The sequence below is a fragment of the Cervus elaphus genome, chromosome 25 (genome assembly GCF_910594005.1).
Source record: "Cervus elaphus chromosome 25, mCerEla1.1, whole genome shotgun sequence".
In the NCBI taxonomy this organism is placed as follows: Eukaryota; Metazoa; Chordata; class Mammalia; order Artiodactyla; family Cervidae; genus Cervus; species Cervus elaphus.
In genome coordinates, this window is record NC_057839.1 from 13,677,685 (window position 1) to 13,695,043 (window position 17,359).

At 35.8% G+C, this 17,359-nt stretch overlaps 1 protein-coding gene across 4 annotated transcripts in view; it reads right to left on the minus strand.

The window, feature by feature from the left end:
- The window catches only part of RAD17 (RAD17 checkpoint clamp loader component), a 34,504-nt gene that overhangs the window by 3,068 nt on the left and 14,077 nt on the right, over positions 1-17,359 (minus strand). For all 4 annotated transcript variants that reach the window (XM_043887249.1, XM_043887252.1, XM_043887250.1 and 1 more), the window contains 6 exons: positions 12,719-12,830; positions 10,680-10,865; positions 10,287-10,372; positions 10,028-10,174; positions 8,670-8,819; positions 6,411-6,531 (listed from right to left, as the gene is read on the minus strand). In XM_043887249.1, the coding sequence (XP_043743184.1) occupies positions 6,411-6,531; positions 8,670-8,819; positions 10,028-10,174; positions 10,287-10,372; positions 10,680-10,865; positions 12,719-12,830 (802 nt within the window). The remainder of the gene's footprint in view (positions 1-6,410; positions 6,532-8,669; positions 8,820-10,027; positions 10,175-10,286; positions 10,373-10,679; positions 10,866-12,718; positions 12,831-17,359) is intronic.

Below are 17,359 nucleotides of genomic sequence, written 5' to 3' on the forward strand. Positions count from 1 at the left end.
GAGTAACTATATGATCTAGCAATTCCACTTCTGCAACTTGTGTCCATCAAAGGTGAATGGATAAACAAAATGTGGTAAATATACAATGTCATATTATCCAGCTTCAAAAAGGGAGGGAATTCTGACACATGCTATAATGTGGATAAACCCTGATGACATGCTAAGTGAAATAAGCCAGTCATAAAAAGACAAATATGGTATGATTGTACTAAAGTGGGGTACCGAAGGTGGTCAAATTCATAGACAGAGAGTAGGCAGTGTTTTCAGGGGGTAGCATGGGGGGTGGAAGGGTGGTGGTTATTGTTTAATGTGGTTAGTTTCAATTTTTCAAGATGAAAAAGTTCTGGAGACTGGCTGCCCAACAGAGTAAACAGACTTAAGACTACCGAAAAGTGAAAGTCGCTCAATCTTGTCCAACTCTTTGTGACCCCATGGACTATATATATATAGTCCATGGAATTCTCCAGACCAGAATACTGGAGTGGGTAGCCTGTCCCTTCTCCAGGGGATCTTTATACTTAAAAATGGTTTAAAATGGTGCTTCCTTCCACCTGCCAATGCAGGAGATGGGTTTGATCCCTGGTCCAGGACGATCATACGTGCCGTGGAACAACTAAGCCGGTGTGCCACAATTACTGACCCTGTGCTCTAGACCCGGGAGCTGCAGCTACTGAAGCCTGAACACTCTAGAGACCATGCTCCACAACAAGAGAAGCCGCTGCAATGAGAAGCTTGTGCACCGCAAATAGAGAGTAGCCCCCGCTTGCCACAGCTAGAGAAAAGCCTGTGCAGATACAAAGACCCAGCACGGCCAAATAAACAAATAAAATACTTTAAGATGGTAAATATTATATTACGAAGAAACATTTACTCAAGAAAATCTAACAGCAAACAGTCTCGCATTTGAGTCGTGATCTGCTCTTTCCCCTCCTCAGCTTGGGAGACACTTCACTCCAGGTGAATGCAGCCAAGAACATAGAGCTTCCCCTAGTGAGTGTGGCCAGCCAAGAGTCTGGGGCTCCCTTTCTCCACCCAGCCCCGAGCAAAGGATGGAGGCTCTACCCCAGGGCACAGCAGTGCAAGAACACTGCCTCCTCTTTGAACTGCAATCACCCTCACCCCAACTCATCTGTAGGGCAGAATGTCCACAGCGGGAGAGCCCAAGCCCAGATCATCAGCGGCTCCCTTCAACTGAGCACACACCCAAAACAGTGGCTCAAGAGATTTTGCCCAGAGGCATTCTGTATGAAAAGGGAGCTCTGAAGCTCTACCCAAAGGAACTGGCTTTATAAGAAACAGAATGTTGGGAAGTTCAAGCCAAGGGGCCCTCTTGAAACCAATAGCTCCTCTTAATTAAGACTAACAAGCTGAGCAAAAGCCGGCAAGTTTACCAGAAAAGAACTAGGAAAGAGACAAGTAAGAAGAGCCCCCCTGGGGTCAGAACAAACCTGACACTGGCTTCAAGGTCTACACCTGCCCACATTTAACTGGATCAGACTGTAGAATAATTTATGCCCCTTACCACTACTGAAAACAACGGAGCAATCTGCCAGTAATGTGAAATGGAACAGGTGAGTGTGATATCAAGCAAGACAGACAATTTAACAACAATAAGGGAAAGAGACAGTTACAAAGAGCCCTCCTAAAGCCACTGTCATCTCATGGTGATTGCGGGCATGTCCAAAGCTGAGCAGAGGAGAGACAGAAGCTTCATACTGTAGGGGAAACAGGCTTCATCAATAGTTTAGCCTAATCACTAAACAATTAATTAACAAACAACAGTAAAAACAAGCCCCAGAGAGTGGAGGTGACTCAGTGCCCAGAGGAGCTACAATATATTACCCAAATTAGCCCAGTTTTCAACAAAACATTGTGAGATGATGCAAAGAAATAAGAAAATGTGATCCATACACAGGAGAAGGATAGGTAACAGAAACTCTGAGAGGAACCAGACATTACACTCAACAGAAAAAGACTTCATAGATAGGAGCCATTATAAAGATTTTCAAAGAACAAAAGGAAATCTTACTTAAAGAAGTAATGAGAGCTATAATGACAATGCTTCATAAAATAGGGAATATCAGTAAAGAGAACTGTGTCAGTCACTCAATTACATCCGACTCTTTGTGATACCACAGGCTGTATCTCGCCAGGACCCTCTGTCCGTGGAATTCTCTAGGCAAGAATATTAGAGTGGGTTGCTATTCCCTTCTCAGGGGATCTCCTGACCCAGGAATTGAACCCAGGCCTCCCCCACTGCAGGCAGATTCTTGACCGTCTGAGCCACCAGAGAAGCCCTTAATACAGAAGGAGAACTGCAAAAAGAACCAAATGGAAATCTGGACTTGAAAAGTACAATAATCAAAATGAAAAATCCATTAGAGGGGTTCAACAGTAAATTTGAACAGGGAGAAGAAACAATCTGTAACCTTGAACACAGACTGACAGAGATTATGCAATGAAAGAGAAAACAGAATGCTTTTTTTTAAGCCTTCCAACAAACACTAATGGAGGACTAGAAAAGTGGATGGAGAGAAAGAAGAAACATAAAGCGATAATGTCTGAAATAACATAGTAAATAAAATGAAAGAAATGGGATAAAATTTGATGAATAAAAAGAAAAAAATTGATGAATTAAAAAAAAAGCGAAAACATCCTATTTTTGACTACATTTTATGAACCTTCTAAAGTTTGCAAATCAAACTCTATGAGAGCTCTTGGACACTTACCTTTTTAAAAATCCAATATACAACACCATTAGGATTTTCAAAAACAGCTTTTTGATATGGAAAACATGAGTTGTGATCCTGGAATCTGAACTTGTAACTAGTGGATATAATGATTCTCCAGATGATTCCAGCATGAGTAATCCAAACCAATACTTCTCAAACATCTGCATAAGAATCACCTGGAGAATCTTATTAAAATGCAGATCAATTCAGCAGGTCTTGACTGAGGCCTGAGATTCTGCATTTTTCTCAAGCTTCCAGGTGATGCTGACGAGTCTTGTCCAAGGGGACTCTTATTAAATCAAACCAATTCACTGTCACACAGCTGGGAGTGGGACAAAGAATGTGGCCACTTGAGTTGGTGGCAACCGGGCTGGAGCTGAAGGAACAGCCTGCATGGTTAGGAGACAGGTTACAGACAAAGGAATCAAGTAAATATATTTAGCAAAGTGGGAGACGGGTCCATATCCACTAAAGGAACCAGAACTCCTGGAGATTTCTAAGTCCAAAAATAGGATGTTTTTTTGCAGCACAGTATGAAATAATTCTGGAACATTTTGTATCAGAAACTACTCTAAGAGTAAAGGCACAGGGTCACCCTAAAGCAGCCTGCATTGGCCAAATTGGAACCAAAATAAATAATGACAGTGGGAAACAACAGCTGACAAAATAAGAATCCAGACTCCATACTAATATAAACGAACGGGGAAGAGGGTGAGGCGACACCTTACAGCAGAATTTACTAACAGGAATGTAGAAGGAATAATGCCATTAGAAAACCATGACTTGCCAACTATCACAGGTTCAGGAAATAATTATCAAAAGATGCTATGACTAAAAAAAAAAAAAAAAAAAAAAAGATGCTATGACTAGTGGTGAAATTTTAATGAGAAACAGGATATTTACATAGTCTCAAAGTGTTTCCTCAAGAAATACTTAATAACTTTACATTAGAGAACCTCAGAGATAATTATCTTACAAAATAATTAAAGTTAACTTCACCAGTATGGTATAAATAGACACGGTGTTCTCTGGATGTGATACACTGAGAACAATGCATCACTTCTGTGGTATTCCTGACAAAAATACATACCCTGTTATCCACTCAAAGACAGATAAACCCAAATCCTCAGATAAACCAAAACTGAGGGACAGTTCATTTTGTAACAATCAAAAATGTAATGGACAGGGACCTCCCTGGTGGGCCACCGGTTAAGAATCTGCCTTCCAATGCAGAGGTCACAAGTTTGATCCCTGGTCAAGAACTAGGATCCTACATACCACAGAATAACTAAGTTCACGAGCACAACTACAGAAGCCCATGTGTATAACTACTGAGTCTGCGTGCTCTAGAGCCAACGCTCCGCAGCCAGAAGCCAGAGAGCCCAAGAGAATGCCGTGAGCCGCAACTAGAGAAGCCCTTGCGTGCCACAAGCAGAGAAAAAGCCTGCAGGCTGCAAGGAAGACCCAATGCAGCCAAAAAAAAAAAAAGATATAATGGACAAAGAAACAACAAGGTGCCATTCTAAATCAAGGAGACTAAAGAGATAGCAACTGAATAGCTAAGTGAATCATCTGATCTTGCACTGAATTTCTGGACAAGAAAGAGAACAAGTTTTAGTTGTTATTTTGCAAAGGGCATTATTAGGACAATTGGCAAAATTTGAATGGGGTCTATAAATTATAAATGGAGTCTAATAATTAAACTATGAATTAGCAGTAATGTATCAAAGTTAATTTCCTGATTTTGATGTATATATTGTGGTGATGTAGGAGAAAATCCTTGGTTTCAGGAAGTACATGTTGAAGTGTTTAAGAATAATGGGCATCATGTCTGTACTTTCCTCAAACATGGTTCGGAAAAAATACATATGTTTGTGTACATATGTGTATAAAGACAAAGAAAAAAAGGCAAATATGGTAAAAATGAAACACTGAGGAATCTTGGTGAAGGATATACAAGAATTTCCTTTGTACCATTCTTGTAATTTCTAAGCTTAAAAGCTAACGTAATCTGGGAATTCCCTGGCGATGCAGTAGTTAGGACTTCACATTTTCACTGCTAAAGGCCCAGGTCCAATCCCTGGTCAGGGAACTATGATCCCATAAGCCACACAGCACAGCCAAATAAATAAAGATGAGTATAATCTAAAATTAATAGGCCAGTGTAGGGAACTCTCTGGATTCTGACTCACAGATTAAACACACACACTATTCAAAAGTCATCTCACTTCTGCCTATAAATATAGAGTATTTAAAATTTTTAAGTATCAATATTCTTAAAAGATGAAACTCTTGTATGAAGGTAGACATTTACTCAATAATCCTCTCCTCTAACCATTCATAAGACAAATACTATCTCTGAAATTTATGAGAAGTTTTGGCACTTCCTGGCAGTCTAGTGGTTTTAGAAGGCAGTCTAGATTCTGCCTTCCAACGCAGGGGGTGTGGGTTCATTTCTTGACCAGGGAACTAAGGTGCTACATACCACGGGATGTGGCCAAACAATAAAAAGAAATAAAACTTATGAGAAGTTTGATGAGTTATGTAGTAGATTATATTTTCAATATTACACAAATTCTCTGTTCTACCTTGAAGGTCAGCACCACAGACATGTGACCTAAGACTGTTAAGGAAATATGGCCCTTACATGTTAAAAAAGAGAAACAACTGATGGAAAATGGGTACTCTTCAAAACAGGCAGACCTCAGGGACACCTATCGGGCAAGTGGGTGTTGCAGGTTTGGCCACGCTGAGTCTCTGCAGCGTTCGGGCTTTCTCTAGCTGCAGCGGGTGGGCTCAGCGGCTTCACAGCCTGTGAGATCTTTGAGCCCACGTCCCCTACATCGGAAGGTGGATTCTTAACCACTGGACCAACGGAGAGTTCTCTTGCCTTTTTTTAAAGCATTATTTATAAAAAAAAAAAAAAAATAAAGCATTATTTATAACTTCAAAATCAGGGAAAACAATGTAAATATACTATTAATGGACACTATTTGTAATACTGAATCAACCAAAACATATTATCAATAAGATTGAATGAGTTAGATCTGAATGTACTTTAGCATTGCTGCTATTACGGACTAAATGTTTCTGTCACCTCAAACTCATATTTTGAAATCCTAACCCCTTTAGGAGATGGGGCCTTAGGAGGTGCTTAGGTCATGAGGGTAGAGCCCTCATGAAAGGGATTAGTGCCTTTATATAAGAGCCCCAGAGACAGCTTTCTTCCTCCTCTCTTTACCATGTCAGAATACAATAGGACGGCCATCTGCAAAATAGAAAGTAGGTCTCACCAGACACTGGATATGCTGGCACCCTCATTTGGGACTTCCCAACCTCCAGAGCTCCTTTGCGCTAATTTATAAAGTATGGAGCTCTATGCATGATTAAGTGACAAAAGCAAATTAAAGCTTACTTTCATTATTATATCTGCACAGAAAAAAGTCTAGAAGAATTTACACCAATCTCTGAAAAGGAATTACCCATGGTTTATAGGGGACTTTCGATTTTTACGTTATATACTTCTTTTTTTTTCAATCAAAAAGCAGTATTAGTTCTGATTCAAAAAACAAAGGGGAAAATACTGAGTATCAGTGGTACACAGAAATGACTTGATGCACAAAAATATAATGTTATAAAACACTACTTCTTGGGAATAATAAAAACCCATGTTATTACCTTGATTTCTCATTGGAATGGTTAGCAAAGCAAGGTATGGCAATAGCTGAGTCTGCAGGCACAAAGCTGGTAAGCAGAAGTCAGAAAAAAGTGCTTTTGCTGCTAGGCAATTTTCCCGATACTGTAGAGAAGAAAAAAAAAAGGTGAAATGAAAAATAAAAATTTAAATATGGATATTTATTCCTACACATAAGTTTATTATGTCACAATATATGTTGGTTTCTACACTAGATACTTTAAGAGTTTATCTCATCAGTCTTTTTTTTTGGCCTCATCAGGCAGCTTGATTAGTTCTTTATAACTGTCCTATTGTTGTTGTTCAACTGCTAAGTCATATCTGACTCTTTGTGACTTCATGGACTGCAGCACCCCAGGTTTCCCTGTCCTTTGCTGTCTCCCAGAGTTCATGTCCATGAGTAGGTGATGCCATCCAACCATCTCATCCTCTGTCTCCTTCTTCTCCCCCTGCCCTCAGTTTTTCCCAGCATCAGGGTCTTTTCTAAGTAAGTCCTAGTACTATTTAACAAAGCACTTTATTTGTACAACTAATTCACATTTGATATAACAGCAGAAAGAAAAAGACCTTAGGTAGAAGGTCCTTAAAAAAATTAAAGGATTTCTGTTTATGAGCATACACATATCACAAATTATGTGAAGATATTGTTTCTCAATAAAAGAAAGTATTTTGTTCAGTTAAGAGAGGTGCAGTGTTATGGTGATGGTAAGAGAAATATAATCTCTAGCGTTTCAGGAGCTCACAGTTGTAGATCACTTATATGTAACAAATGCAAAATTAATACACATGCTATAAGGAGCAAAGCAAGTCAATAAGGGACATAAATTGCTTAAAAATTGCTCCAAGAAATCCACTGAAATATTTTTCTTAGGTAATGACTGATACTTTCATATTTTAGCCACATGAATTTAGAACTGGAAGACATCTTAGAGATGACCTAGTTCAGGGGTCACAAAGTCAGATGCTATAGGAGTCAGGCAGGTAATAGAAATCAGTGCAGCAGAACTGCTGGGGACAGTGGCACCGATCACTCCCACCACCAACAGGCAGGTTATACTTGGCTTGAGCCAATTACGGCCACATAAAATATGGACCAATGTGGCCCTCTTTTTTTTTTTTTTTCAGGACACTCAAGTTTTAACTATTAAACTAATTTATAAACATGGGCAATTCATTTAAAAAAATGTTTGTGTTACGTATTGTATTCAAATTGTGAGCCACCTGTTTTTGACTTCTAAATAATCCAATCCTATACATTTATAGCTGTGGACTCAGAATCTAAAGGCATACTAGGTGAAATAACTTGTCCAGATGGTTAGAGGTAAAGCCAGGATTTATTTTCAACTGAAGCAAAAATATAACTACAGGCATACCTCATGAGTATTGTGGGTTCAGCTCTAGACCACTTCAATCAAGTGAATATCACAATAAAGCAAGTCACAGAAATGTTGTGGTTTTCCAGTGAAAATAAAAGTTATGCTCACACTAGACTATAGTCTATTAAAGTGTGCAACATACTTTAATAAAAAATGTGTTGCAGTTTAGTCGTTAAGTTGTGTCCGACTCTTTGTGACCCCAAGGACTGTAGCCCATCAGGTTCCTCTGTTCATGGGATTTCCCAGGTAAGAATACTGAAGTCAGTTGCATTTCCTTCTCCAGGGGATTTTCCCTACCCAGAGACTGAACCCATGTCTCCTGCTTAGCAGGTGGATTCTTTATCACTGAGCCACCTGGGAAGCCTACTAATTACAAAATTGATTGCTTACAAAATGCTAACCATCACCTGAGTCTTCATCCAGTCGTGATCTTTTTGCTGGTGAAGAGTTTGAAATATTGCATCAAAGTATGACACAGAGACACAAAATAAGCAATGTTCTTGGGAAAATGGTGCTGACAGACTTGCGTGATGCAGGATTGCCACAAACCTTTGATTTGTCAGAAACACATTATCTGCAAAGCACTTTAAGAAAGTGCAGTGAAACAAAGTAGGCCTGTATACTTTGATTCCAATAAAATAAGTACATGCTTTCAAATTTTGAGTGTTTTTTCTTTAGAAAAAGCATTTAAGAAGACTGTCCTTTTAATGTTTTATCATAATTCTAAGAAAACCATAAGCCTTAGCAACTATTTCTTATTAAGAATGAAAGATCATTTTTCTCTTAAATAAAAAAAATAGATTTATTGGGATATAATTCACACCATAAGGAGTTCACTTATTGAAAATGTACAATTCTGTTTTTTACCTTTTTATTTATTAGAAACCACTGGGGTTTGTGCAAGGGTCGAAAACTTGATCCTCCTCCTTGGCAATGAGCAAATCCTCGGGCTTTGTTGGAATGTATCACACCTCTCGTAGCTATAGATGTACTATATTCCCTGAGAGAAGAGCGTGTCTAAAAAAGGAGACAAGATGTGAAATAAAGAAAATAAAGGGATTTGTAAGATAGTACTTATTGGTACTACTGACTCCCCCAAAAGGCTAACCATATTTATTTACTACATAGTCCTTTTTTTTTTTTTTCACATTCACCACAGCCCTAAACATAATAGTGCCACAAAATTATCTGAAGAAAATTCAGTGGAGATGAAATCACCAAATGCTATGTGTGGACTATTAATTGTGTATCAGATGGGGGTGGTAGGAATAACTTTAAATACATTTTTGAAGTAACTGGGAAACAGGAAGAAGGATAGTATCCTTACTGAATTTATGTTAATCATAATACATACTGATTATGTTAATTCTCTTAGGTGTGATAATGCTATTGTGGTTGTAATAGAGCAATGTCCTTATGCAGGCTTAAGTAAGTCTGTGATGCTACAATTACTTTCCAAGTATTCAGCCAAAACAAGTGTGTAAAAATACAGACTAAGCAAATGTGGAAAAATGTGAAAATTGATGAACAAAAGTTAAAGGTATTCAGATATTCATTGTATATTCTATTTGTCAATAGTTATAAAATTTCAAAATAAAAAAAAGCAATATAAAATAATAAAGCAAATGCAACTGCTAAATAATGAAACCCTAAGGATATAACAGAAACTGTATCATAAATGTTTAAATGCTGGAAATATGGCTAGCATGACCAGGGAACTGAATTTTTAATTTTACTTAAATAATCATATATGTCTAGTGACTACTATACCAGTCAGAGCAAAGTTAAAATGTTAAGAAAAATTACAAACTTTATAGTGAATAATTTCAAATCTTAAATAAATAAATTTACAAACTATCAGAAAGTAGCACACGGCATTCCCTGGTAAGGGAACTAAGACCCCATGTCACATGGTATGGCCGAAAGAAAAAATGGAAAGAAAGGAGCACACCCCTTCCCTTCAGTCTATTTTTCAATTTGTCAAATTTTCCAACTATGTATTAGTTTATTATCAGAAAATAACTTTAGAAAAAATTAGTGCTGTATTAACATAGAAAAAGCAGATTCACTGCAGAAGTTTCTCTGCAAACACTGGTTGCATGAAATTAATTTTGTCATAGTTATTAAGAAGTTAATTAAAATAATGTCACATAAGTATGAATAAAAGTAAAATTTCTTTCTCAGTTCTGAGGAAATAGTCATAAACAACACCCCTTAAGTCTTACATTCCAGTCACCGCTGAGGATATCTGCAAAACTCAGAAATTCACTGGCTCTCACAAGATCATCCACTTCTGTGAAGAAATCTACATAGTTCTGGTGAAGATATAAATTAAATAACTCTCCTGGCATGTGTGACATTTCTACTACTTCCTATAAAAAAATAAGTATATATAATTTTAGTAAAAATTCACTGGTCAAATTTATATGTACACAAATGTAAACAGTATGTACTGTGTAGACAGTACTAAGTGTAAGACTTTACCTCAGGTTGAACAAGCAATGTATCCCGGTCATACTCTGATAAATGAGAAGGTAATCGAGGTGAGTCTACTTCTGTTACAGGTGCTCCTACAAAAAAACAGTCTGGCATTATTAAAAAATAACACCATCTTTATATAGCACCTTTCATTTGAAGATTTTTCAACAGCTGATTTTTTTTTCAACGGTTGATTTTTATGTTTAATTCCACTTATAATACAAAAATACTCTAAGTACATTTTCCTGCTATGTCTTTCTTATGTCATGCCAAAGTATCTGAGCTATCTTAGCTCTTTCTTGAAACTGAACCAAATATATGACATTCTGAAAAATAGGGTTTTTAAATTTTAATTGTAAGATAGAAGATATTTTTTAAAAATGTATAATGTTTTCTTACGTTTACAATATAGTATTTTCCCTAAAGCTCTGAAGAGAAAGAGGGAAACATCTTTGCCACCAATAGCTTGGACCTCCTGATTTTCAAATATCCTATCAGTTTTCTGTCTTCGTTTTGATTTTGACAGCACAGCATCTGATTTTAAGGAAGACATTCCTTTTTTCCTTGGCTGTAAATTGTTCTTTCCTAAATAATATAAACCAAAGAAACAATATTTAAAATAAAATTAAAACATGAAAAGTAAAACAGAACATTTCAGATAGAGTTACACTAAGTATTCTAGTTTAAATGCTTTTCTAATAAATAATAATGAGGTACACAAACTGAGTCAGAGTCCTCTTCCAGTTACTGAACTACTAAATGACATAAAATGTCATCCAGAAGTGTGGCATGAGCTAGACTTAATCTTCAGTGACTGAAATTATGTAGTCCCACCAGAGCTGTTTACATATGAGTAAGCTTGATCTGTACAATTAATTTTTCTCCTTAGGTTCTGTGTATGTGTGCCAAATACATAATAAACACTGCAACAATAAAAATAAATAAAATATGACTTGACAAATCTCAAATTTCCACATACACAATGACATTCTCTCCAATATAGTTATATCACCTTGGTTTCTCACAAAGGCAAGGTACTATTCTTGGTGCATGGTATGTACTAACCAACTCAGTCCTCACAACTCTATCCGGGAAGAACGATTACTATACAAAGTAAAGAAATGGAGACATAAGAGGTTAAGTAAATGGCTAAGGTCATCAGCTAGGAAGTGATTTGAATCTGGGCAGTCTGGTTCTGCAAACCCTGCTTAACAATGACTCTATATTACTTCTTTACTGATTTGGACAGTCTCCAATTTATGAATATTCCCATGTTCAAATTTCATTGGAAAATCTACTTTTAAAAATTCAAAGTACATAATTTTAGAAAACCAGCCTGAAAAAAAAAGAAAAGAAAGGAAAACCAGCCTGGAAGAGCAGAAACACAGAATCTGGGTTTGAACCCTAGTACTATCTCATTAGGCTGGTCTGAGAATTAGATGAAAAAACATATAACTGCTAAGATAGTTTCTAACCCACCCAAAAATTATTATTTTCTTCCTTCCGAAATTTCTGAGTTCAGAGCAATAATATTATAAACGGTAGTTAGGATCTCAAACTGACCCACCCCTAATTATAGTAGTGAACCTAAGGATAATTTACATTTATGTTTCCATAGGAAGAAGCAGAATTTTGGTTTTAGTTAAAATGTCTAATTCTTTACAGTTATTTTGAAAAACAAGATGTAACTAAGTAAACAGGTTACACTTGTGGATAGAAACTAGATTTCAGGAGGATTTTGAGAGCGCCAAAGAGCAATTAATTTTTTAAGGTCAATCCCTCAATGTCAAGCATCAAGTAGGTCACCTGTTAAAAGTTTTCTGATGATGACTATGTGCAGTAAATTATGATCATTGAGAATAAAAATAATTCATTGCCATTAGTGGGGCTACCTCTTTACTTCAGCATGGCTAGGCACTCCTTTTATATGTTAATAAGTGGAAATATATTTGTTAAATATATCCTATATCCTAAAATTAAACTCATTAACAGCTGGCCATTTGAGAACTTAGTATGTGTCAAGCCCTGGAATAAACACTCTCTAAGTATTACCTCACTTACTCTTCACACAACTTGATGAGACAGGTGCTCATATAAGAGGTGAAAAAATAAAGCCATGGAAAGACTAAGTAACTTGCACGATTAAGTCATTAAAAAGTGGCAGAGCCAGAATTTTTTCCCAGGAAGTCTCATTCCAAATTAACTTTGACAGGTAAAGTGGCAAACCATGTAAATAAATAAGCTTTTATCTCAGATATGCAACTATATATGGTGACACATTCACAGGGGTGTGTCTATGTATACATACATACATAATTTTATTAATAATGTCTCAATAAAAATATATCAATTTCAAGTTAAAGTATGTTTAATTTAATTTAATTTCATGAACAAGTTATTCACCTATATAATACTATGAGTGTATCTTTCCCAATTACCTGTTGAGGAAGAAAACTGGAGGCTATTTATTGCACTTCTGATATCACCAGAGCATCCTTGACAGAGAAACTCTAGAGAAGTTTTATCAGGGACAACAATTTTTCCTCCATTCTAAAATGAAACAATTAAAATTTTAAAAATATATGTTTTCTAAAACAAAAAACAAACAAACCTCTCTATTTTCTAAACTTAATGAAAGTAAATTAGAACCTTTCAAATTTGCATGCCAAAAAGCCTACAGGTTAAATAATAGCCTGCTTATGAAGGTACAAGTGTCAATGATACCATAGTCTTTTTTACTTGGACTATGCTATATAATATTTTGAAGTTCTCTCTCTCACTATATATATATATATATATGTACACACACACATACAAATGTATAGATGCACACATATACATCAGATATATATACATATATACATATACATCATATATATATGCATACATATATGCACACAGAGAGACCTCAAAATACAATATAACATAATAAAACTAAATACACAAGAAAATTTGAAATTTACATGAAAATCCCTACACTGGAGTCTTCACCATATTAATACAGTCTGGTGAGTATTAAAAAACCAAAACTGCATCAACTCATACTTAAAGCCTAAATTTCATGCAGTTATTTAAGATATATGATATATCACATTTCACATCCTTGGTAGATCAAGTATAAGGCAAGAGAAATTTATCCTCCCTTTTCCTTCAGAAATTCTTAATAGTTTACTGACAATATGACTTTAGCTGAATTCATGTGATTGCTCAAAGGTGAACCCATTTCAGGTCCTGTAAAAATTGCTTAAAACAGAAAAACAGTACTGTGCTATGATTTTCAATTTTTAATGAAAGCTGTCTTAAAAGTGCTTTATGCAAGTTAGTATACTTTTAGTCTCCACAATTCCGACTTTGTCACAACTGCTAACATTTTAGTAGGAACCTGCCAGACCATTTTTTGTGCTCATACATCTATAAGTATATACAGTAACTATAAGTATATACAAAGAGTTAATTTTTTAAACACAAGTGGGGATCATTTGTATTATTCCATTCTTTATGATCTATGTTAGTTCCTTTAAATTTATATAATTTTAAAAAATTTATGGGTATACAGTAATTAAATACTTCCATCAATGAAGGGATATTTACATGTTTCCATTTTTTTCAACCATTCCAGACATATCTATATATACAGAGAGATACATACATACTATATATATAGTTGACCCTTGTATAGTGTGGGGTTAGTGACAGGAGCCCCTCTCACAGATAAAAATCCAAGTATAACTTATAGTTGACCCTCTGCAGGTGTAGTTCTGATTCCTTGGATTCAGCCAATCATGGATCATGTTAGGCCTGAATACCTCTCATGTCTACTATCCATTTGTCTTTCATTCCCATGTTTGTCTTTTATCTTTGTTTACCATGTCTTCTGTTATTTCCTAAGTTTTCCATTTTTTTGAGGTCAATCCATGGCTCTCAGGTTTTTTTTTTCGCTTAGGAAGACTTTCCCCCAACTCAAAGTATTTTTTTCCTAATACTCTTCTAATTTTTTATTTAAATTTTAAATCAAGGTTTAAATTATTTTTTTGCATAGTATGAACTAAAGAGACAATCTTATGTTCTTCTGTTTGAATATGCAATTGTTCCAATACCACTTATTAAATGTTTTTAACAATCTACTCTCTTTCCCTCATGATGTAAAATGCCACTTTCATTGTATTAAAAAAACTGCATTTACACATACTGACCTAGTTCTGTGCTGTCTTCTCATTTTATTCTTCCACTTGTCTATTCCTACACTAGCATCACACTGCTGTACTCTCTCTACTCTCATATTATGTTACAGTATCTGGACAGCAACTCTCTATCACTCTCATAAAACTTTCTTGCTCATGCCTTCTCTTCCAGATTAACTTCATTTTTATTGTGAACATATTTACTTTAAAAATTGTTATGGGAGGAGTAGCTTGCTTTTGAAAAAAATTAGATATGGATTACTTGCCAGCAAGGAAATATAATTTGAAATCATGATTCTTGGAGCTGAAGAAAATACTACAGATGTTAACTATGATGAATATAGCAAATGTGGCTGAAATGTGTGATCAGCAGTTCCTTCCACACTCTATATACCTAATGACATCAGAAAAGACTAAAGATCTTTTTTCCTATAAATACACAGAAACATTTATTTAAACTTAAACACTTAAGATAGTCAACACTCTTTATAACTCATTCACATAAGATGTCTATACTCTTTAAGATAATTAACTAAGCTACAGAATAAAAGAGATTAAACTCATTTAAATCTTCTTACACTATCGTTATCATCCTTGGCGACCCTAGACAGTATCATAACATTTGATTTTATATTTACATTTGATTTATATTTAAATATTGGGCTTACTGCTGCTCCTGTGATGTGACATATCAATGATGATTTCAAAAGTATACTAGCTCTAACATTCTTACAGGTCAACTATTTAAGGTAAAGCACATTTACTATGGGCTTCCCTGGTAGCTCAGCAGGTAAAAACTCCACAGGCAATGGAGGAGACTCCGGTTTGATGTTGGGTCGAGAAGATTCCCTGGAGAAGGGATAGGCTACCCACTCCAGTATTCTTGGGCGTCCCTGGTGGCTCCAGATGGTAAAGAATTTGCCTGCAATGCAGGAGACCTGGGTTTGATCCCCGGGTTGGGAAGATCCTGTGGAGGAGGCCATGGCAACCCACCCTAGATTCTTGCCTGGAGAATCCTATGGACAGAGGAGCCTGGTGGGCTGCAGTCCATGGTGTGGCAAAGAGTCCGACATGGCTGAGTGACTACGCACAGCACATTAAATTAAACAAAGAAGTTATGGTAATCTTTTTACTAGTATAAAACAACTTGCTAGAGTAAATGCCATTTGCAATTTAATGACTTAGTCTTAAGAAAATTGTGAGCCACGTGATAAAGTAACATGAGGCTGACTTTTATTATTTCTTCAACTTTTTAATAAATATTTAAAACTATAGTTATCAAAATATAGTTATCATGCTTATGGTAGAGAATGTAGAAAAAAATCATAAGTAATTCAACCACCCAGAATCACACTTAGCATCTTTATGTTATTTCTTTTAGTATATATAGGTTTATCTATATATGTGCATTGGGCTGTCATTAACAAATCTATGTTTTGTTTTAGCACAGTAAATTGGAGTCAGGACAAAACTTCAAACTCATCTGACACTTAATAGTCATGGAATATTATTCAAGTTATTTCCTTCCAAATTTCAGTTTCTTTACCATAAAATGGAGATAATTTTGTATAGTTGTAGTAAGGGTTTAATAAGATCAGGTATACAAAAACACCTTGCACAGGGCCTGACATATATCAAGGGCTGAAAACATCATTTCTATTGTTAGCATTATCATGTAACTTTGCATCCTGTTATTTTTAACTTGACATTAAACTGTATTTCCCTTTATCACTAAATGGGACTTCCCAGGTGGCGCTAGTGGTAAAGAACCTGCCTGCCAATGCAGGAGACATAAGAGATATGGGTTCAATCACTGGGTCAGGAAGATCCCCTGGAGGAGGACACAGCAACACACTTCTGCGTTCTTGCCTGGAGAATCCCATGAAGAGAGGAGCCTGTGTGCTACCGTCCACAGGGTCACAAGGAGTCGGACATGACTAAGGCGACTTAGCATACACACATATCACTATTTTCAAAATACGAATTAAGGATATAATAGTTCACCACAGCAGCTGCTCCCTCTATTATTGAATTCACTGTGTTTCTAATGTTTCACTATTAATAGTTGTATTTATAAAGCTAAGTGCTCCACACACATGCGTTATTTTGTTTAATCCTCAACATAACCTCTCCCCTGGAGATTTCCCTCAGTTCCGGTGATCCAGCATTGCAAGACAAATTATGTTTCATGTAAAATCCAGTTGATTGATAGCAGTTGGTCCACCTAGAACCATGCTGCTGAGAGAAGTTTCATCAATTTAACTTTAACATCATCTTGATTTGAAAGATTAAAAAAAAATGATGCATTAAAAGTAACAGCTATTTCAGAACAATAGTATACTTAACACTACTGGACTAGACGGCTAAAAATGGTTAAGATATTTCAAATATATAATACAGTTAATAGTACTGTGTATATGATATATTTGAAAGTTGCTAAGAGAAAAAAATCCTAAATGTTCTCATCACAAAAAAGAAAAGGTAACTTACATGACATGATGGAGGTATGAGATAATGCTATGGTGGTGATCATTTTACATTATATAAGTTTTATCAAGTCAATGTGTCATACACTTTAAACTTACATGATGTTATATGTCAGTTATATCTCAATAAAGCTGGAAAAAAATGTCTAAGATGGTAAATTTTATGATGTATTTTTTACCATAATTTTTAAAAATTACTAAATCTTTGAAAAGTGACACAGGACAAAAGTAGAGCTGGATTATAACTGATTAATGAACCAAGATGGCAGGCAATAGTTTCTTAACAATAGACACAAATTAGAACACTAAGCCAAGCAAAGGAAAATCTACCTCAATGTGAAAAAGAAAGTTAAGTTTATAAAAAGGTTAAGGATGTTTAAATTTTTTATTTTTTGGCCACGCTGCATGGCAT